Here is a 23,175-nt window from a genome sequence, read left to right as displayed (position 1 = left end):
TTTGAGCTTCAAGAGGGAACTCTGCTCTAAGACATGTACAGAGCAGATAATGTACCAGAGACAGATTGTAGTGTTTTTTGCACTGAGCAGTAGAAAGGTTGCTTGGTCTAAGCTTGGGACAATTTACGGTTTCTGGCTCAAGAGTTCTACATGGGAATGAGAAAGAATGATAAATTTCAGAGATAAAATTAAACAAAGCAAATGAAAAAAGCAGCTGGCCATTTTAAAGAGATCTTTATTGCAGATTGACAAAGAGATAAATTCTAAACTTCCAAAATCCAGAAACAGTCACAATTATTGTTCTTTTGAAGCAACAACCAAAACTTTATGGTAAAGAACAGATTACAATAAATTTTAGAGCACTGTTCTTAAAATTGAGCAAAGAGGTGGTAGAGATGATTTAAAGTACAACAAATTAACTGAAGATTTCCATTCTGGCTTCAGCTCCAAACTGAACAAGTCCAACTAGGTATGTTTGTCTCCATTCTGAAGATACGTATCGGTCGGTGATATACTTCAAGCAATGTTAATTTGATTAAAAAGTTTGTCCTTAATAACCTGAGACATCAATCCATGTATTGCTTCTATGGTGGTCTTGCAGCTGGGGAAAAACAAAGGCATAAATTTAAAGTTGGCTAAATGCAATTCTGTCACTATATTACAAGTTATTCAGATGTCTAAGAAGCTCACGGTGCCCATAACCCCATGAATCTCTACAACCATCCAGTTATGAAAAGGCAGACATAGCGTCTGATAGTTGACTGAACTGTTTGTTTTAAAAGGTAAACTCAAACATGCTTTATATGGAAACATACAATTTCAGACATTATGTGTCTGACACCACAAATCTAAAAAAAATTAAAAATGTCAGCTATTGTATTATGTCCATAGTAGTTTAAAGATCTGAGACAGATACATGGAGAAGTAGTATATTGTCTCAATATACACTGAAGTTGCATGTTGGCATGCACTAAAGAACGTAAGAGAAGCCTGCTGGGTCAGGGCAATGGTCCATCTCAGCATCCTCGTCTCACAGTGGCCAACCAGATGCCTGTGAGAAGCCCGAAAGCAGGACATGAGGATTCACCAAATCCTCACTTATGATTCCCAGCAACTGATATTCGGAGGCTTACTACCTATGATAGTGGAGGGAGAACATAGCCATCATAGCTAGTAGCCGTTATAGCCTTATTCTTCATGAATTTGTCTAATCCTCTTTTAAAGCCTCTCTTGTTAGGTAGGGGCCATTGTTACTTGTAGAAGTGAACTCCACAGTTTAACTGTGTTTTGTGAAGCACTTTCTCTTCTCTGAATCTTTCAACACTCAGTTTTGTTAGATGTCCAAAAGTTCTAATGCTAAAACATCTCTATCCACTTTCTCTACACCATGCCTCACTTTATACATCTCTATCATGTCTCCACTTTTCTCTAAACTGAAAAGCCCCAAATGTTGCAACCTTTCTTCACAGGAAAAATCCTCAATCCCTCTGATAATTTTGGTTGTCTTTTTTTGAACCTTTCCCAACTCTACCATAACCTTTTTGAGGTGACATAGTATTCCAAGTGTAGCTGCAGCACAGATCCACTTATAGATCCATTGTGTCAATCTCTCCTCATACTTACTTAAGCTTATATTCTAAAGACGACATAAAAAGAGAAATGGTGGAACAAATGGAATGGTGGAACATCTAGGAGCTCCAAAAACTTAAAAAGAAAACTCAGTAATCCATGAAACTGGCAAGTGATATGTCACAACAACCCACAAGAAGTGATTAAAGTGATTTTAATCATAATATAATTTATGTTCTGAAATCATATAGTTAAGGAGAAGAGCTTACCTGTCCCTTGTTGCTTTGGCTAGTTTGTCCTCTGATTTTCTGTCATGGGACTCTAAACCCAACATGAAACTTCCTCGACCCAGTTGGGCTTCTGATTGTTCTAATTTCTCTGATAGATCAAATACTTGCCCAGTAGTGTAGTCTGCATTCTGCATTTGGAAGATAAGATTTTACATTTCTTTATCTGCCATTAATGCTTCTAATTGGAACAGTATATGTTGAGCAAGTAACTACCTTTAAAACATTTACAACCGCTAGACTTTGTTTTGTGCGTAAGGCAATAATGTAATTAAAATTCATTTAAAGCACTTTAGTTCTTTTAAAGTTTACTCTGTCTTTTAGCAGTAGCCAGTAAGAAATTAAATTTAGAATATTTAGTTGCTAGACAAGATAAACAGCACTCTCTGAAAAGATGCAAAAAGTTGGAGGGAAGAAAGTTGGCTTCTTTCCAGCTTCTTTCCTTGCAATGGATTCAACATAAAGTTTGCAACAGATTTGTGCTGACTGATTTGTAATTGGATACAAGATCACTTGCACAGGAACATGTATGCTGCACAGGCTTCACTTGGGTTCCACTTCCATATACCTCTCTGTTCCTGTTTCGTTTTATCTTCCAGACTACAGAAAGAAACTCCAAAGTGCTTATTTTTGGAACACCCTACTGATCAGGTTTAAAAGTCATGAAGATACTTACAGTAAGCAAACTAGATGAACTTAGTGTGTTCACCCAGTATTTGTTCCACAAAAGCTCAAGCAACTTGCGATCCAAAGAAGATTTGAAATAGGAGACTTCTAAAGCATAATACCTGTTTTGCAAAAAAAAGGTATATGAACAACTTTCAACATGAACTGCACAATGAAATGTTACATTTAAAAAACTCTCAAATATAGACAAATCCCAAGAACATCAATGTGACCAAGAAACAATATCATCTTTCCTTTTAAAACAAGTGGGGAGACTTGTGGTCCTCCAGATGCTGCTGGACTCCAACTCCCATCAGCCCTAGCCAGAATGACAGGAGTTGAAGAGCCATAGGTTCTCTACCTCTATTCTAAAACAGTCCAGTACACCCAGTATGATAGTATTTAAGGGATCATTTCATGTCTGCAATATCAATCGTGCCTTGGTTCCACAAAGTGCCACACAGTAGTCTTATGCTCAAAACATATACCAGAATGATTGTATTGTGGATACTGAACTATCACCATAACCCCTCCCCTGAGCTTTGAATAGGGCAAAACAAACACCTACACAGAAGTGGAGAGGGGATAAACAACAGCTATAGAAAAATCCAAAAAGAAAACAGTGGACAGCTGCATATTAGATATAGTTCTCAATGTGCTGCAAGGAAACTTTTATCAAGTTTAATGCTTCTTGAGGAAAAACTGCCCAGGACAACTTTTCTACTAAAACTCATTTAAGCAACACATTGTTGATAAAATTTCCTCACATTGCATTGGGAATGCTGTTCTACAGATTACCCCCTCACTTCTGGACCAACTTTTTCGGGAGCACTGGAGTTTACAGGGAGAAGAAATAGGAGAAAATTGCCTCCTCCCTCTTCTTCCAGTGGAGTATTCTATGAGAAAAACTCCATTCAGAGAGGAAGTCTGGATTCAACCTCTTGTCTGTTAGTGAGCAACTGTCCTCTTTTTGTTTCAAAAGGAAAACATACCTCCCGCCCCACTCAATATATGACTATCCAGGAAGCCTTGGGTAATTTCACAAATCTTTTCAAACATTTCTTTCCAAGCTGGAAAACATTTTGAAATCTATCTATGAGCAAATAATTCCTTACTGTTTACAGTGCACACCAAAGTCTTCTATTTTATTAAGTGGGATAGTCTGATATTCAGAAGGGCCCTCATCAGGAGGCTTGTAGCCCTGAAAGATAAAGAAACAAATTATGATACTGAAGTTGTAAGGCAACAACTTTTCATATAAACAGATCCAGATTTTTCCATTAGTATGCTGATGATACGCAGCTTCATTTATCCATAACATCTGAATCAAGAGAGGCCATGCTGGCCATGGGATGGTGTCTGGATGCACTGGTGGGATGGGTGTGGGAAAATAAGTTGAGCTTGAATCCTGGCAAGACCCAGAGGCACTGGACGAGTAAGGGTTGTTGTGTCTGATAAATTGGTCAATTGCCTGTCCTGGACAGGGTTGCATTGCTCCTAAAGGAACAGGTATATATATATTTAGGGTGCTTCTGGATCCAGCTCTGTCAATGGAGGCCCAGGTAGTCAGTGGCTAAAGTGCCTTTTACCCAGCTGTGAAAACTATGGACCAGGAGAGCTTGACTACAGTGGTTCAAGCATTGGTGACTTCAAGACTGAATTACTGCAGTGCACTCTACATGGGGCTTCCCCTGCACTTGATTTGGTAGCTGGAATTAGTGCAGAATGCTGCAGCATGTCTGCTGGCAGAAGTGAGACCATGTCAGTATATAATACCTCTGCTCAGAGATCTGCAATGACTGTCCATTTGCTACAGGGCTAAGTTCAAAGTGTTCCTTTTAGTATACAGTACAAAGCTCTTAACAGCTTGGGACCAGTTTTCTTGTGGTATTCCCTTACCCTAGATATGCCCAGTACACTGCTCTCATATGTGGAACTGACATGATTACAGGTGCCATATAATACTCATTTTGCCCTTGTAAGAAATCACTATTTTAGTGTGGCAGCACATACACTTTGGAACTTCCTGCCTGTTGACATCAGGCAGACACCGTCACTGTATTCTTTTGGCAACTGTTGAAAACATTTTTGTTTAGGCAAGCCTACACAGACTTGCAGAAGTTACATGTGTTTTATATATTTTTAGCTACTATTGATTTTAACAATCTTTTGAATATTTTTAGATGCTTGATAATTTAAATTATCAATAAAAAGCATTTGTAACGCATTTGGAATGTTATTTTTTCTTGCAATCAATCTGTATATAAATTTTGTTAAATAAATAAAATAAATCCATAGGGTGGATCCTTACATCATATACATTTGGTTATATAATTATTGTTACCTTAGGATATGTTCTAAAAGCTCCAAGATTTACTTTTCCTGCAGATATTGTCCTTGTTGGATCAATCTGTAAAATGCATTTGAGAATTACTGTACAAAATGCACTCTAAGAAGCAATTGAACACAATTTTCTTAACTCTAGATCAGGCACGTTCAACTCCCAAGAGACTGTGAGCTACTCCCAGTATAAAAAAACTGGCAGTGATCTACCCATTGTCATTGGAGGGAGGAGGAGCTTTTGTGAGGGGGAGCTTTTTTTTGGGGGGGGGGGGCCAAAGTTGTTGGACATTGCTGCTATAGATCAAGGGCATTATTCTGATCACATTATCCTTTATAGTAGAATGATTAGTACCTGTCCAAAAAATATCAATATAATATGACTTATGTAGAAAGTCAAAGATTCTAGTTTAGTGGCTTAAACTGTCATTTCCTTGAGGGAAAACCTTTGTTTAGATTATGACATCAATGGAGCAGTGAGAAAGGCCTATGAGTTGTACTTAGTGGTTGCATGAATGAATGGAAGCTTGCACAACTAATCTTGCCTCCTCTCCCGCTTCCAATAAAGTCTCTCCTGAAAACCTCCTGAAGATTGTGAGACGTTTCATATGGGGCTGCAATATGATGAGAGAACTACCTGAAATCATTAGAAGAAACTGTTCCATTGGTGCAAGATTCTTCAACCCAATTTCGAATGATTCCCTCTTTGTCTACTGTAGCACCATTTGACACAGCTGCCCACAATGGAGAGGTTTGAGCAAATACTGGCTTCTACCCCAATATGTTAAAAGTTTTACAACTATTTTCTAGTGGACATTCCACAAGGTAAGTTCAAAGTCTAGAAATACTGCAAGATAATTTTGTTGCTGTTGTAAACCGCGTTTCCGTGCGCTGCTCTGGTTTGCCAGAAGCAGCTTAGTCCTGCTGGCCACATGACCCGGAAGCTGTACGCCGGCTCCCTCGGCCAATAAAACGAGATGAGCACCGCAACCCCAGAGTCAGTCATGACTGGACCTAATGGTCAGGGGTCCCTTTACCTTTACCTTTTGGCCCTAAGGTCCCTTAAGGGGTGAATACAATATTTAGGCAAAGAAAAAATACAATAAAAGAAGAATGAATGCATATTTACCAAATGCCCACCAATTGTACTAGATATGCATTTGTGAACTGCATTCATCCTCTCTCCACATAGCTCTCCAGCATTCACCCTCTTACTTAGAAGCTAGGTTCACTCACATAACTCCTGCCCCTTCTCCAATCTCACACCTAGGAGCAAGTCCACCAACAACCAAGCCTCCAAATAAACAGGCTTCTGAAGCAGCTAAAGTTGTAGCACTAAATGGCTACAACCTTCTGGCTTCTCTGCAAGCTGATGTTCTTTAGGTGCAATAGTAGTAAAAACAGGCTGGGGAGGCTAAATTTGGTACCCACCTCCCAGCCAACAATAGACATGTCTCCTGATTTATGCTTCTTAAAACTCTCTCAAGCAATTATTTAGACATACGTTTCTCCTGATTAAAGACTATCTTGAAAATAGTCTTAGTTGTAGGAATAAGTGTAATAAAAAGAGCTATTCTTGGTTCTGCTTCATATGGTGTAAGTAACAAAATTATCTCTGGTGAACAGGGGAACTCTGGAAAGGGAAGCAATGGACCCTAATACTCCAATGCCCATACGGACAGCAGAGGAGTTAGGGAATTCAGGAAGCCTTATCCTTCTTCATTTTAGCTCCTGCACACAAGACTCTTAAAATGTAAATGTAATTTGTTTTAATAGAAGAATCTGCTCCCATGAGCATGTCTTCAACTAATCAATGAGAAGTTCTTACCCTGTGATAGGCAATTCAGTATATGCATAGTTTTCCAACGTTACAAAGTAATCCTGCAAATACTGACTTGAATTAGTTGTGTTCAAATGAAAAGGGAAGCTGAGTTTATGGCTCAATAGAACAAGATATTAAAGAAATTACATCCAATATAGAAATAGAAAGGTCTCCAAGTAGTGTGAACAGTTTTTTAATAGGAGTTACCTGGTTACAAAAAAACCATCAATAGGTAAAGCGCCATCCAGTTTTTCATAGCTATAGAACTTAAATTTACTGTCTAACTCTATTTAGTATTTAATTTGCTTGAATTCCAATATATACTTACAACCACAGCCACAAATGGTTCTTGGAATTGCTGGTTAAGCATCTGAGTACTGACATCAATTCCTGAAAGCCAGCAGCCATAGCCAGGGTGGCTGTGATACCAGCCAATTGCATTTTCTAATCGACCAACCTAACCAAAGTTTTTAAAAAAGGGAAAGAGGAAGAAAGCAGGTTAAACTGAATTTAATCATTGTTAATACTGCCCTCTTTTGGACAGATGGCAAACCGCAGATATTTCAAAATTAAGCCATGTATGAACATAAAAAGCCCTACAGGATCAGACACAAAGCCCATCTACTCCAAAATTGTTTTCTGAAAAAGATGGCCAGGCAGGGAGCTCAGAAGCTACTGTATTATTATTATTATTATTATTATTATTATTATTATTATTAATGAGCTTGTTGTTCACTTAACAAAAGCAGGAATTAAATTGAAGAAATTATTTTCTTTAAAATTTTTAAGACAATTAAGATGTACATAAAATGGAGTAAATGAAGCAGTAGCAATATGCATAAAGAAACACAACATTGAAGCCCTTCAATAAGGTAACTAGAGGAGAAAAATGTATCTGAACTAAATCTGATCCAAACTTATACTCAACTGGTGGTGTAAGTGACAGCATATTGGGGTTCAAGGGCAACACATGTTGTTCATAAATTAGAAACTGAGCTGTCTCCAATTCCAGATGTGATTATAAACAGTTTTAACACATGCTAACTTGCTAAAAGGAAATCAGTCTTCCCCTTTTACCTGCTTTGCATTTTCTATATATGCAGCCATATATTCATATGCAGCAGCCTGAGCGTTAACTCGTGTTTCAGTGCCTTCGACTGGTAAAGCAAAGCTGTCCATGATAATCATAGTTTCGCCATCCACTTTTCCAAGCATTAAGCCCATCACTTCCAAATTGCCTCCTGACCTAGCATGCATGACCATCTTCAGGAGGGCCAGAGCAGAGATCTTGCAGTACTTGAAATAGTGGTGACTGCAATAAAAAAAACCAAAAGAGCTTAGAACAATATCTATTATGAAAGAAAAGGAAAAGAAGAAACACAAAACACAATAAACGATTTAAGGCAAGAGAGCTCACCCTGAAACTCAGAATCAATAAAATGATACTGGATAAGATTTTGTTTATAAAAAATATTTTTTTAAATTAACCTGATATAAAATATCAAGGTGGTGTACAGCAGTATGCAGATGCAATAAAAAACAATGCCACCATAAAAAATACATAATAATCACCAAAATGACTGGCCCACCTTTGGAAAATTTAAATCACTGAATGTAAAGCACTATCTTAATAAAAACATCTTTGAGAGAAATCTGAAAGTTAGCAGTGAGAATGCCTGCTGAATCTTCGCATGGGACCAGGGACACTAAATACTTCTAGGTGAATTAAGTTGGGCATCTGTAACAAAGAGGACAACTAACAGCACTTCTCAGGGTGATCTTAGTGATCAAGCTGAGATGTAAGGCCTCAGGCAGTCCTTAAGGTATCTTGGACCCAATTTCTTCAGGGTTTATATAGTAATACTGTACAAGAAATTTGAATCTGGCTTGGCAGCATGTGGGCAGCCAAATATTTTAGCAGAGGTGTCAAATTCTGTTGGCCATTTGCCTTCCTCAGCAGTCTAGCTGCTGCACTCGGCACTAGCTGGAGTTTCAGTACCAGGCCCAAGGCCAGCCCTACACATAGAGCACATTGCAGTAATCCAGTCTTGAGGTTGTCAATACAAGGACTATAGTGGTCAGGTATAGATGGCATACCAGGTGAAGCTGGAGAAAGGCACTCGCTAAACACAGAGTTTACAGATATACTCATCAGTATAGTACATACCCATATGCGCCTACTTAAACATTAAGATCTTCTACGGTCCTTCTTCAGGAGGTGCATGTGGTAGCTACTGACAAAAAGGTCTTTTCATTTATAGTACCCCGGCTATAAAATGCTCTCCTCAAAGAGGCTCATCACATGCCTAATCTGATGTCATTTCAGTAAACCTTTTCATTGTTCCAGGCCTTTAAATCTGCTACTGCTACAAAAAAAAATCATTATCACTAGATAATGATAATGTTATATATTTTATAGATTTATTATGCATATTTTAATCGCCTTTATATTTGTTGTAAGGCACCCCGAGAACATGGTTATAGGGTGGCAAATAAAGATTTCAAACTAATAAAATAGATCCAGATTTCAAAAGAACAAAATATGTTTCGCTTAATGTAACAAGCAACCTACGCTGTACAGCAATAAGTTGTGTGGATATGAGAAACCCAGGTAGAGCCCTGCTTCTACCAATTTGTTCAATTAAGATCAAATGACTGTTTGACCCATCACACATTTGGGAATAGCTAGAAAACTGTGAGAAGGGGGAGCTCTAAAAGTGTGTGAGTTACTTATTTCCTCCCAGAAGAGGCCTTTGACTTTTCAGCATACAGCATTTTGAGACGTTTCATTTGCTAGTAACATTTGTTCTTGGGAGGCTGCTTGTTTTTCCATTTCATAATCCCCCCCCCCCCCATTTGCCTTCACTAAGTGTCAAAATGAAGGAGTCATGGCGTGTCTGTGTGTTGATATGGGGCATTCACCCATCATTTCTACTTTCCTTGGATTTATCTATGACTCCCCACCTTCCCTCGTTCACCCCACCTTTGCAAACGACTGTCAAGACCTGTTACTTTTCTCTCTCTTAAGATCTGCAAGAGGCAATCTTTCTTATTGCACCCTGGTAGTCACCTGTCCAGAGTTTTGCATTTTGATCTGTCCTCTTAGCCCCCTCTGCCTCTTCTTGTCAAGTCCTACATGAGTGGTAATATCTAGTGCAGGTGCATCATCACAGCCCCTCGCCATTCCTCTCTCGGGACCAAACAGCACCGGGGTCCGGGCCGAGTCCTTTGAACTGAGCCTGGGAGGAGATCCTCCCCCGCTTTGCCCACCCGCCCACTTACTCCTTCGTCCACGGCTTCGCCGCCAGGATCTCCTGCTGCTGCTTGCGGTCGTACTTATAGATCTCATCGATGCTCTGCGCCTCCTGCATGTTGTTGGCCATCTCCCACGTCTTCTGGGCCATCCCGCTCCCGGAAGGGCCGGCCGCTGCCATCTCACCGGGTTCCTCAGGCCGAGCCGAGCCGGGCCCTGCTAGCCGATGATAGACCCTCCGGGCAGTCGAGCCTCCCGGCCTGCTTGCCGCAACAGAGCGAAGCAAGCGCGGCGGAAGTGGGTGTAGGCGCTGGGAAAGCGGGCTGGGCGGGGATAGAGAGTCCCCCGCGAACGGTTCCGCCCGCTCCGCGACGCCTCGAGCTGGCTCGCCCGCCCCCTAGCGAGAAACGGTGGAATTAGCCTCCTGCGCGGAGAACGGCCATCCCAGTCTTTTCGCAGGGACGGGGTTGCCCATCGAGGAGAGGCGTCGTGGCACGAGCCCTCGTGGGAGTCATTCATTAACCCGCTCTGCCCCGAAAGAATTATTCCCACCCCACGTCTGAATTCCAGGAAAGACGCGTAAAAATTATATCCGCGTCTTCCCTGCCATCGCAAAGCCTGCGTTTTATTTGTGAGGGCAAACTACTCCACATTTTAAAGTGAGTTTCTGATATCTAAAAAACATGACATCCCAATGGCGCATTATGGGGTATGCCCTCCCGCTTATTCGTAGCTTTCATCTCTGAAATTTAAAACCAGAGGCTGGGCTGCCACCTGTCAGGGGTGCTGGAGTCCCCTCTCCTGCATTGTGGTTTCTGCCTTGAGCACTACGTGATACCCGAGATCCCTTTCAACTCTTAAAATTCTATGAAACGTTCCCTGTTAATCTATTCGACTGAGCTTCGTTTTGAAAGAACATATAAGAACGCATCGAAGGAAGCCGGAATAATATTTTGTAAACAACCCCCTTCTACTCCACCATAACCGATGCATTTTCATCTGTTGAGGCACTCCTCATATTCTGCATCACCATGTTGTTCTTGACTCTGTGTACACACCATACTTTTAAGATTGCGAACGCGCTATACCTTTTAAATGTACTGTACATTTATCCCTCGGTTACAATTCCCAGCAACCCTTAACAAACTACAGTGCCCAGAATTCTCTGAGGGAATAATGTAGGGCATAGGGGCGTGTTCTTTAACTCTCATTTGCTTAGAAACAGAGCTTCTAGATTTCCCCTAATATAGTCAAGAGCAGAGAGAAAGTGAGTTCTTATATGTCTCTATATTGAGGAGAGATCTCGCCATTCTAGAAAGTGAAAGAACACGCCTATATTCCAAGGTGCGGAATACAAACATGCGCAAAGTACCCACAGAGTGGCCAGGCCAGACTCAACTGGGTCCGCCTAAAAAGAAGCGGGATGTTATTGCCCTCCGTTTCCAACAACATTGCCTAGCTAGCCTTTGATCGTGCCGTTTGCACTCGTCCCGCGACCAAGTGATAGCAAAAACAACATGTTTCTCCGACCATGCACAGAGCGCCCGCCCTTCGCCGCTGAGCAACCACGCGCAACTCTCAAAACACCTGATGTTAAAAGGATTTAAAGGAGGCACTTTAAAGGAGTGCTAAAGGAGTAGCACTTAGCACCGTTCCTTTCCAGGAGACAAACCCCCCCTTAAGGCGCTGTTCTACTGAGCTACAGGTTTTAGGCCGGGTTTTCTCTTGGCGACAAGCACCAGAGGGAGCTGTTCGTGCGCAGCAGCCCCGTCCCCTCTCCGGCCGTTAGGCTGGCTCCTCCCCGAGAAGGCGGAGGGCTGGAGCGACTTCGGCGGAGCGGCAAGGCGAGGCGACGGGAGGCGCTGCCGTAGCAGCTGTTTGACAACCCGCCGGCGGCTGGGCCTCTCCGGAGCGAGAGGTGCGTTTCGGGCGGGTTCCGAGCGGCTGCAGCTCCAAAGACCTCGGACGAGAGAGAGAAAGAGAAAGAGAGCGGCGCGCACCCGTCCGGTAACTTGGGTCGCTCTCTGGAGAGGGTTGGGAAGTGCGCGCGAAGAAGAGCGCATCCCTCTTCCCTAGGGGTGGAATATTCGCCCTAAGTAGACGAGGGGGAGGAAGGGGCGTCTTGGCGCGCGCGGGGTGCTGAGGGAAGTCCCCGCACGCATCCTTTAAGAGTTTGGGGGGAGTTTGGGGCTCTCCTCGAGGGGCTTCGCTCGGGTAGGGGGGAGTTTTTGTGCGCGCAAAATCCTCTTTTTTGCGGGGTGGGAATTTTGCACCTTGAAGTCTTATTCCTCGGACTGGGAGTTGTGCCTTTCTTTAGAGGAGCGCAGACTGCGCGGGTCCAGGAGTGCGGAGAGGCCCCGGGTTTTGTTGTAATCTGGTTGCCTAACAACGCCGTATAGCTTCTTAAAGAGACCGACGCCCTGGGCAGGCGTGGAAGCTACAGTTGCTCTTCTCTTCCGAGCCCACCCTTTCTTTCCTCAACCTCCCCTATCCTATGACTCCCTTTGTTGATGCCTGGAGATAGGGAAGGTTTCTGCTCTCGGGTATCTGTGGCGCCTTAACCATTTCGCATGGATGTGAAGAAGGGCTTCAAAGACGAAAATATGTAAAGTTACCAGGCCATGAACGAACATCATCTGTTCAAGGGACTCTTCTTATGGACGGTCAAGACAGTTTTGTCATAAGCGTCTAGCTTTAGGAATACCTCCCAAAATACATACAATGTGATTGTAAGTATGTTTACTCAGAAGCAAATGCGGCTGAGTGCAATGGTACTTATACTAATAAGTGTACAAGGGATTGTAACTTTAGTATTAAGGAATGGCTAGTGGTAGTGTGAAACGTTTTGAAAGCATTAAAGCCATCAAATAATATATATCAAGGCCAGTGATCATTCTAGGTATTCCCACCATTTAGTGAATAGAAGTCTATTTACAAACTGGTTTGCTAGTGAATCCGTTAGTCAGACTATTGCATATAGATTTCTTCAAGGAGTGGTTTTGAGGCAATCTCGGTTCAATGTTATGGGCTGCAGTAAATGTCTTGGCCTTAGTAACAAATAGAAGTTTTTACCAAGTAAAAATTGAGGTTGGGATGCATTTCCAATATATTCAGCACCAGTCTAGAAACAGGTGGGCCACTTGTTGAGTGTGCAGTGCAGGCGTTATAAATTTTGCTGCAGAGGGCAAAAGACTGCACTGCTGCTGCCTCAGTTGAATTCAGACTTATGAGCTGCCATGGTTAAAATTGCAGTTCTCTCTCACTAACACTTATTTACCTGGAAGTAAGCCCCATTGAATGCTTGCTTCTGAGTAGACATGACTCAGGGCAGAATGATATTTGCTGCCACCTGGGGCATATCCTCTAGCTCCAGCATGATTGAGGGGGTGTGGCAAGATGGCGGCTGTAACAACTTCTCCTCCGTGAACCCTCCTGGATTACAAACCTTTTATAGCCTTTTACAGCCTTTTATAGCCGTTTTTATAGCTGTTTTTATTAGACTTTTAATTATTTTACCTCTGTTAGAAGTTTTAACCGTTTTATCTCTACTGTTGGCCAGTCGTGGCCAATATACATATTAACAAGGATATTCAAACCTTCTGCTGAGAAAGCCTGCTGCTGATTAGAAACGCCGCCTTGAAGACTGGGTTATGCTGAGCAGTGGAGGAGGAGTAGCAGAGGAGTTGTGTCCACAAAAGATAAGTTCTCTTTTTATCTCCGTTTACGTCTACTTTTAACCTCCGTAGTCAGTGAGACAGTGACAAATGGGTCATGGCAAGCGACCAAGATCTGCTGAGAAAGGTTGTTCACCTCCAAGAGCAAAGCAGTCAAAGCAGTCAAAGCTTGAATGTCTCTCACCACCTACTAACAATAACAGCCAAACAGAGCAAGTAATTGTCTCTGCGGTCGAAACATACAACCGCTTTTGGCCTCTGTATGGTCAAGGGGAGCTGGAAAAGCCAGTTGATCCAGAGGGGGATGGAAGCCATAGGGAAGCCCCCCTTCCTGACACCTTAATTACACCTTCGCCATCACTAAAACAGGACGCATCAGGGCAAACTGCCCATGAATCAGTACCTGATCAAATACAACTAGTAATCAGGACTTTAAGCTACATTTTCAAGCAATTGGAAGGGATTTCTTTATCTTTGAATAAACTTTCACAAGCCCTTCTGACGCATCCATCTTCCTCAACTGAGCTATCTAATTTGCATCAATCTCCTGTGCAGCTTGTAAGTGCCTTAAAGAGACAACATGACCAGAAATCTCACCTTAAGGGTTCTAGAAGCAGGCTGCCACTGCCCCAAAGGAACAAGCAATCCTTGATTTTTCAACCTAATAAAATATGTCTATCCATTTTTTCCCGTGACGCTCCCAGACTTAGGTGGAATAACCTGAGGATGGCTAAAGGGTACCTACGTGATTTGCTAAATATCCCTTTTTGCCAGATAGATCTTATATCTGTAGTACCCCTAAATGCCACGCCCTGGCCAAGGAAATTTATGCTCTCCTTCCAGTCTGCAAGGGTCCCACATCTTCTTGCAAGACAAAAAGACCAGCTGGCAGCCTGGGAGATTGTAACAACAAGAGTCTTTAAGGACACGAGTGTCAAACCTCTTTTTGCCAACTTCTTAACCGACAATGAATGCTCGTTACCTCCTTCTGTTCCAATAATAAAGGAAAAAACACCTAGCCGGGTACCCCCTGTTCCACCTGCGATCCCAAGTGCCCATCTAGTTACGCTGAGGAATGATCCAATTGCAAGTGGAGATTGGAATATCCCTGAAGAGAGAAATCTTATCTCCTCTTATGGAAAACTCCCTTCAGAAGAACAGCAGGCTATTCTCGACAGATTGGATCTACTCAAACAAAGACTCCTATCGCTAGGGGACCCCTCTATGCCGACGAGAGAGGAGAGCAGGCGCTCCACGCCCCACAAGGCGCCTCCATCAAATGCCTTGATAAGCTTTCAACCTGCTACTTTGTTACCCCCTACTGATCTGAATCAGCAGTCACCTGTGGACCAACAGCACCATTCTACCGTGGAGGAAGTCGATAAACTCAACACTCCCGTCTCTGACCTTATGTCCAATCAAAATATGGAAGTTGATGAATCCTTTGCTTCAATGCCAGAGCTAGAATCTACCCTGTCTGAAGACCACCAGGAAATGATTATGCATGCACCATCCCCACGCTCACGTCCTTCTATACATCTGCGTGATAATTCTTCTCCTTCTGCGCAACAACTACAAGTGATGGCTGGAACACCTCTTAGCGCTACCCTGGTTAAGACTGACAACTCTGATGGATCTACTAGTGTAGCCCATCAAAGACCTACTACTACTCACCTCAATGAACAGCATCCGACCTCACCAACTTTGCCTAATTCTTCCTCCCCGGCAAAGCCCTCCCTGCCTGTTAATGTTACCAAATCATGGATTCAACCAACACAGAAGAAGACCTTATCCGCACAAACTAAAATTACTGATTTCTTTATGGGTCCTCCTCCTACCTCCAAGAACCTATTAAACAACTCAAAGTGACAATTACCGGGACAGCACAAGGATCTGACATTATCAATACTTAGCTGGAACATTGCTGGTTGGAGAACCAAGAAATCAGATCCCGAATTCAGGAAGTATATAAATTCATTTAATATCATTCTATTCCAAGAAACATGGGATGAGGAAGAGATTACCATAGACGGCTTTGATCTTCTAACACTTCCGGCCTCCCCTTCCTTGAAAGGTGGTCGCCCCAAAGGGGGTCTTTTGATTGGGATCTCACTCCAACTTCACGCCAAATTCACTCTGGTACGAGCTTCCCCGCCTTTTGCTCTATCTGGACTGATCGCAGAAGGGAAGTCCTCATTACTAATTACTAATGCCTATCTCCCCCCTGAAGGCTCTGCACCTGATCTTGATTGGAGATGGGAATCATTTGAAAATCACCTATTGTCATGTCATACCAAATGCCCTAACTCGTACTCCTTAATTGGGGGAGACTTTAATGCTCGTATTGCCACAAACTGGGACCAGCACTGCAGGTGTGTTAAATAACACTGGCATAGTTGGATCATTATCTTCTGAAGCCACAGCTCCCTCTTTTTGTGATATCACTGCCAAAGCCATAGTCTAGTAAGTGAGGCTTTCCCTGTGGTGACATTGGTGGAACTAACTGTAGAAATCTCTTAAAGGATATCTGATTCCCACTGTCATTGACCATGCAGGCTGCTCTTTCAGTGACCTGACTGGACTGGTGAAAAAGCAGCTTGACCTTTTGTCACTAGCATGGTTTATTTAGTGCATTTTTACTCTGCTGTTCAGCCAAAAAGGCTTCCAGAGTAGCTTACATATTATCAATAAAAATAAGTTTTGTAATCTAAAATACATGACACAAAAATGAAAAAAGGATGGGGAGGAAAGAGGTGGGTAAAGCAAACTCAGACACCAAAGTTAAATAGCAGTTTTTATAGTGACCAGCTGGAATGAAAACAGTTCCAGGATTGAGGAGCCTGACAGAACTGACCTTTCAGTAGAATGCTGATGGATTGGCCCTGCTTGACAACTGTTGCAACCTATTGGAGTGGTTGCTCTTTGGCGATCAACTCCACCTTGTTGTCGAGTCTGGTTTACATTAGGCAGGTGGTTGGTGAAGTTCAAGGGTAGATATTCAACTGGCACTGATGCTGAACAACTGAGCAGCAGGGGTTCTGTTCAAAGAACTTGACAGTGTTTGTGGTGATGAAAAGCTCTGCTGTTGCCATTTTTGTAACAGTACCATCTGACAAGGCATTTCTGGTAAATCCAGGCCATCTCTGTTTGAAGGTCAGGTTCTCTCTGTGGTTCACTATTACTTGCTTGCCATATACCGTACTTTGACAACAATGCTGGAGTTTATTTTTGAAGTGCTGCACAAGAGGTTCCAATACGTATAACCATCATACTGCTGCAGGGAGGCAGGAGAGGAGTTCTGACCTTTCGTTGTAGAATCTTTTCCCACTGGGGGCTTTCAAGGGATACTGCTCATGAGGAAAATCTTACACTATGCTTTAGCCAAACTTCTTCCTTTGCGGGGATTACAATTATTCTGTGAACCACCCTGAGACCCCCAGGTATAGGGCGGTATATAATTAATTAAATAAATAAATAAATAAATAAATAAATAAATAAATAATAACTTGGTGTGAATATTAGCACCAAACTATAAGATTGCCTTTATGTATTGTCTGATGCTAATTGGCATTGAGATCTCAAATGGCTGCTTGGCTTGTGAGGGGAGAGTAACTGAAAATTTTGTTTCTCACTGATAAATAGGTAAAGTTATGCGTACTTATTTACAGCATTTTTATACTGCACATTAATAAGTTACCTGCATGGTAGACTTTTTAAAGCATATAATATATAGACATATGAACTTAACAAGTTAAAATAACTGCTGTTTTCTGCAGCACTTTGATCTGAATTTATGAATGTTTGATCATGAACTGATGGACAGGTCTTCAGAGGCTGGTTCACAGCACAGCAGAAAATAGCAGACAAAATAGGTTGGCTGATGCCAAGTGATTGACAAGTGAGTGGCGCCATGCACCTTTCAAACTTGTCCTGTGTAGGGAGATAACAATCTGTCCTACCAGTCCTGTTCTAAGGACGTGTATTTTATCAGCATGCAAACTAATGTGATTAAGGATTTAGAGGACTCCAAAAGGGAGCTTATTTTTAGCATTGATTGTTCTGTATCAGGAGCATTGTAACTGAATTATCCTAGAATGCAATTATTATTATTATTATTTGAACTTCCTGCATATTGACTTCATGTGAGAGAGTAAGTGGTAAAGAAATAGTTATTACCTGTGGTACATATTCTGTGCACACTTTTTCATGTAGCAAAGCTATCACATGAGTAATCAAGTTAATATATACGTGTGGGTCGCTGTTTAATTATGACAATAAACACTTCCATCAATTTAACAATATCCATTTTTTTCAGCTGTGTTTGTTATTTCTTCTAAACCAATATGCTCATGATTCTGTGCAATCTCATGGAAGAGTGGGCCATTTTTACTGTTCAAAGCTACATATTAAGGCACTACCTTTATTAGGCCAACCATAATGTCACAAAAGTGTGTAAACTTTCAAGTTCCCCAGAATTCTTCCACTAGCTAGATTATGAAAAAAAAGGCAAGGGGGAGAGGGGGAAAGGCTGTTATTCAAGCCATCTTTGTCTGCACCTGATAGAGTCTTAAATGTGGGAGGAGGTAGCAAACATTCAAATGAGACCCTCTCAGGTGTTTTGCGTATATCAGGTTGCAACCCAGGCCTTCTGGAAAGGAGAAAACACATAATGATTGAGTCTCCATTTCTGCAAATGCACAACCACCCCTTGCTGCTTAGTTTTGCCTCCATCCTTTGGTGAAACACACAGGTTCCTCTGGTAGGTAGAGAATAATAATAAAAATGCAGTCATTATATAAAAATTGGTAGAGATAAAATATAGCTGCTGTGCTAGGTGAAAAAGTCAACAAAACCCAAATTGGGTAGCTTTACCCGGTGGCTGGAGGGAATTCTCCCTTTAATAATAAAATACCATCTCCAGGTGCTATAAAATCCTTTCCCTCTAGTTTAGGATCCTGGCTAAATTTGGTTTTTTTTACCATGTTACAAAAAACAAACAAGCCAAGGTTAACTGTTGTGACATAAGGAAAACTCCATAATATATATTAAGGCAATGCCTTTATTGAGCCAACCAAAATGTTATAAAGGCCTGTGGAATTATAAATCATGGCACAGATGGGAACGTGTAACTGCCAACTTTCACATGTAATTGTTGGAATAATTTGAACATAGTGAATTAGAAGCTCAATAATGATGCACGATGCTGGATGTGTATTGTTAAAAATAATTACTTTAGTGTGTGTAATGGCAAACAGAAGGAAGGGTTAGAAGCTAGTTGGTACCGCCATCAATGAGGGAAATAATGGTAAAGGATATCCCTGCACTTATACTGCCTCTGGATTATAGTTTTGGAGTGCCTGGAAAAATGATTGTGCTGGGCTGCTGTTAAGACCTTTTGCTTGACACACTTCAGTGTGGTTTTGTTTTAAGCAATCTTGTTTGGGCAGGCCTCTTGTCAGCTTGTCCTGTTGACTATTCAGAAAACACATGTGTGGTTTGCTTGTGTTGTAAGACTGCAGTAAGATCTTGAAAAGAATAGATAATAAAAAAGAAGTTGTATTTTCCCCCCTGTCTCATTTGCACGTTTCTGATAATCTATGAGTAATTCAAAGTTCTTAATAAAGTAGCTCTTAGAAAAATGAATTTCTGTTGTTGAAGGTTGCATCTGATGGATCAATAACCCTATATCACTTCCAAAATTGAAAAAATGATGCCTGAGGACCTAGACCAGTTCCTTGAAGAACAAAAAGCAAAGTTGGCACAAGACAAAGCAAAGCTTGACAATGATCCACCTTACATGGAAATGCAGGTAGGAAATTGATACTTTATTTTTAAAAAATGGATGAAGAATATTATGACTGTGCTCCTGTATGTAAACAAGTCTGGAAGATAGTGTTTTCACCAGTGGCAACCCCTCTTTAGAAAATGCTAGGGAAATTCTGTTGCATTGCAATGTAACCTACAAACTAAAACAAGGTTGTCAAACCTCTGGCTCTCCAGATGTTATTGGACTCTGACTCCCATCAACCGTAGCTAGCATGGCCAACAGTCATGGATGGTGCGTTATAGTCTAGGGCCACAGGTGCCACATCCCTGAACTAAATACAGTGGTACCTTGGTTCTCAAACACCTTGGTACTCAAACAACTTGGAACCCAAAAAATGCAAACCCAGAAGTAAGTGTTCCGATTTGCGAAATTTTTTCAGAAGCAGAACGTGCTCCATTTTGAGTGTTATGCTTCCGATTTGAGTGCCACACTTCCGTTTTGAGTGTTACGCTGAGGTCTGTCTGTTTTTCCTATTTATTTTGCGTTTTTGTTTTTGTGGCTTTTTTGTTTGGTTTTTGTGACTGTGTGGAACCCAGTTCAGCTACTGATTGATTGATGGTGTGACTGCAGTACAATGTTTATTGCTTTCATTTTATGGATCAATGGTCTTGTTAGATAGTAAAAATCATGTTAAAGTGCTGTTTTAGGGGTTGTTTTTAAAAGTCTGGAATGGATTAATCAATTTTGCATTATTTTCTATGGGAAAGCATGCCTTGGTTTTGGAATGGAGTTCTGGAACAGATTAAGTTTGAGAACTAAGGTACTACTGTAATGTTATTATAGTGACAGCATGTTAATTATGTCCGCCTTACCCTTTTTTTCCTTTTCAGAACAAAGGTGCAGAGAAGCTTTCTGAGACCAGCAAAATGTTAATTGCCATGGCTAAAGAAAACATTCCACCTAATAGTCAACAGACTAGTATACACGGTATTTGCAATTTTATTTTATTTTTTAAAAAAGCTTATTGTATTACATTAAGAGAGAATATTACTGTATTTACTGTCACTTTATTTCCTAATGTAGTCCCACACAACTACTCAAAGTCAAATGTATATAAGTGGTGGTCCTTTCCACCAATGTGAAGCAGGGAAAGAGAACTATGCACATGGTACTATATACTCATAATAAGAAACTGCAGCAGAGCTAATAATATCTTTTCTTGACACAGAGGGATTCCTGTGCAGCTGGGTTGTGTTTTTGGAGAGATACAGTTTCGGAGGCAATGTGGCTTTACTGATACTGTGCTATGAAGCACAGTTGCATTTAGTTGTAATGGCAGGTCTTTGGGTGTCCCTTGCATAGTCACATTAAAGTATTATGGCCTGCCTTGTTACCTTGGTTGCCATTCTTTTCATAAAGTGCAATAGCTGAGATTCCTTACTCAATGGATAAAATACAGTCTGAATATACCCTTAAAAGGTAAAGGGACCCCTGACCATTAGGTCCAGTCGTTGCCGATTCTGGGGTTGTGGCGCTCATCTCGCTTTATTGGCCAAGGGAGCCGGCGTACAGCTTCCGGGTCATGTGGCCAGCATGACTAAGCTGCTTCTGGTGAACCAGAGCAGTGCACAGAAATACTGTTTACCTTCCCGCCGGAGTGGTTTAACTGTGGTTTAACCCACAGCGCCACCTGCGTCCCTGAATATACCCTTGGCGTTCAGTAAATACTTAGAGGTACATACGAAGTGGCGCATATACAGCTTTTAATATCTTTGAAATGGAGTTGTTTTTATAGTCTTCTTTCGCAGCATTAAGTTCTTTAAATTAGAAAGATTGCACTTTTCATTGGCATTGCCTCTTTTATGTGCATTACATTGCTTTCTTTAAAATATATAAATATTCTAGCTACCTATATTGCATTTCCCAGCCTCTGCATTTTCAGGTGTCTCTTTTTCTCAGTAGCTTACTGTCTGCTTGTTTTTCCTCTGCAATTTCCATCCGCATATGCGCCAATTCCTTTTTCATTTTGGGCTTAGGGACAGATACCTCCTACAGAGGGTTCTTGCAGCAAGTTTATCGTTGCTTAGCAACTCCTTTCATCTCTCTCAGCGTGTAGCTCTGTGCTGCTTAAATTTAATTTATTCTCATACATGCTGTCATGCTGCTATTTTTTGTGGCTTCCATCTGTGATCAAGGTCCCCCCCCCCCCAATCTTGGTAATGACATTTGAGCTTGCTATATAAATGTCCATGGAAATGGGTACTGAACTAATTAGAAACTGAAATCGCAGACCCTATGTTTAGGTGAGGAAGGTAATGTTAAAGTAGACCTTTAGTTACGTTGCTTTCTGAAAGAATGAACGCAGAACTTAAGAGCCATGTTGCTTCATATCAAAGCAATTGGGTTTTCAAATTCAGATAGTAGAAGCACCAGCACGCTAGCTGAGGAAAACATGTCCTGTCTGCAAGTTATAACAGCAGTAGTACCTTAGATCGATACTGAGGCTGGCATGATGCATTCTCTTTCGCTTGGCAAGCCCTGTCACTCAAAAGGCAGACTGAAGCTCTTTAAACAAATGGTTAGGGGCTACTCAAGGGCATGCAGTACCGGCATCTCTGTTTGTTGTTGCTAAAAATTGTGGCAGTTTCTGTACCAGCACTTCATGGTGTATACTAGCACCTATTTTTCTACAAAAAAAAGCACTGTAAACGGTACTTAGTAATTAACATTAGGTCCCCTTAATCATATAGATAATATTTTGTTTAAAGTTTGCAGATAAAGCCCTACAGCTGATTACGACTCTGTGAGAATCCCCTTCTAAGTCTTTGGGCCTTGAAGCTGTCTCCACTGTTTATCCAAGACTACAAGATGGTCTGATCAATGACATCCAATAGCTAGATACGTAACTCGAATATGTGTGTCATGTAGCAAACAAGTAACATGAGCCACTGACACTTGGTGGCTAAATATGTGGATTCAGCAGCTTTCTGTTCAAATATTGATTCTGGCACGGACTTGCTTTGTGCGGCTTTTGGCATGTCACTCTTTGGGTGCCAGTTCTTCATCTGACCAAATGAATAAGACACTGACCTATTTTGCAGGAATGTTTGGGCAAAACACAATATATTGTGTATGTTTGGAAGTTAAAAGTTACAGATAAAGGATACTTCTGCTACTAAGAAATTGAGAGACATGAACCCTGAGATATACATCTAGGATAAAAGTATCTCCACACTTGCTGAAAAGTGGCTACTATAAATACATGGAATTCTGGATTCAGACCATAGCAGACAATGTCCTTTCAGATGGAGAAATTAAGCTAAGGAACCTGCTTCTGGGTCTGCTTTGCCTTAATGGAGGCAGCCCCCACAAAAGCAGGAGATCGTTGGCGAAGGAAAAAACCCAAGGATGATTGAGGGTAAACATCCTTGCAAATTCCCCCCAGGGACAGGAGGAATGGACTTCACTCGCAGTTCATCTTGGTACCTGACTCTTGCTCTGGCATGGAAGACAGGGGTCAGGAAGGCGCTGAGTGCAAAAATACTTCAGCTGCCGAAAACCACCACCGCCATTAAGAAGCAGAGGTTCTCCTGTTAACTAGAGCTTAATTGGAGTAAAGTAAAAAAGATGAGATCATAAACTGCAGAACAAATCAACTGCAAGGATTTTAAGGTGCAAAAGACGGTGTAATTGAAAACTAATAAAAAATTATAATTAATCTAAGGAACCAATGAGTTATCCAATGGTTCTAACTAACACTACAATCTGATATCCATCCTGCCTTCCCTCTCTTGAAA

General features: G+C 41.5%; 2 protein-coding genes across 27 annotated transcripts in view; one reads left to right on the top strand and one right to left on the bottom strand.

Moving 5' to 3' along the window:
• Nucleotides 1–23,175, top strand: part of CSPP1 (centrosome and spindle pole associated protein 1) — a 78,249-nt gene that overhangs the window by 8,993 nt on the left and 46,081 nt on the right. For 17 of the 26 annotated variants that reach the window (XR_014566476.1, XR_014566477.1, XM_083747567.1 and 14 more), the window contains exons 1-3: nt 11,792–11,944; nt 19,270–19,420; nt 20,269–20,365. Coding sequence is in view for 24 of the 26 variants with exons in the window: in XM_083747567.1 (XP_083603693.1) it covers nt 19,319–19,420; nt 20,269–20,365 (199 nt within the window). In the remaining 2 variants the exon portion in view is untranslated. Of the gene's footprint in view, nt 1–11,758; nt 11,945–12,356; nt 12,667–19,269; nt 19,421–20,268; nt 20,366–23,175 lie in introns of those variants that run through there. The other 9 variants (XM_083747569.1, XM_083747560.1, XM_083747568.1 and 6 more) reach the window with 4 other exon arrangements.
• Nucleotides 218–10,118, bottom strand: COPS5 (COP9 signalosome subunit 5; the record flags this gene model as incomplete). Its single annotated transcript, XM_083747999.1, has 8 exons — nt 218–601; nt 1,839–1,987; nt 2,533–2,644; nt 3,638–3,723; nt 4,867–4,932; nt 7,013–7,141; nt 7,762–7,996; nt 9,967–10,118. The coding sequence occupies 8 exons, from the start codon at nt 10,116–10,118 to the stop codon at nt 517–519; spliced, it is 1,014 nt and encodes a 337-aa protein (XP_083604125.1). The 3' UTR covers nt 218–516.

The sequence above is a fragment of the Podarcis gaigeae genome (genome assembly GCF_964106915.1).
Source record: "Podarcis gaigeae genome assembly, chromosome: 7".
NCBI lineage: Eukaryota > Metazoa > Chordata > Lepidosauria > Squamata > Lacertidae > Podarcis > Podarcis gaigeae.
Note: the sequence above shows the minus strand (reverse complement) of the source record. Positions and strands in the feature narration are given on the sequence as shown.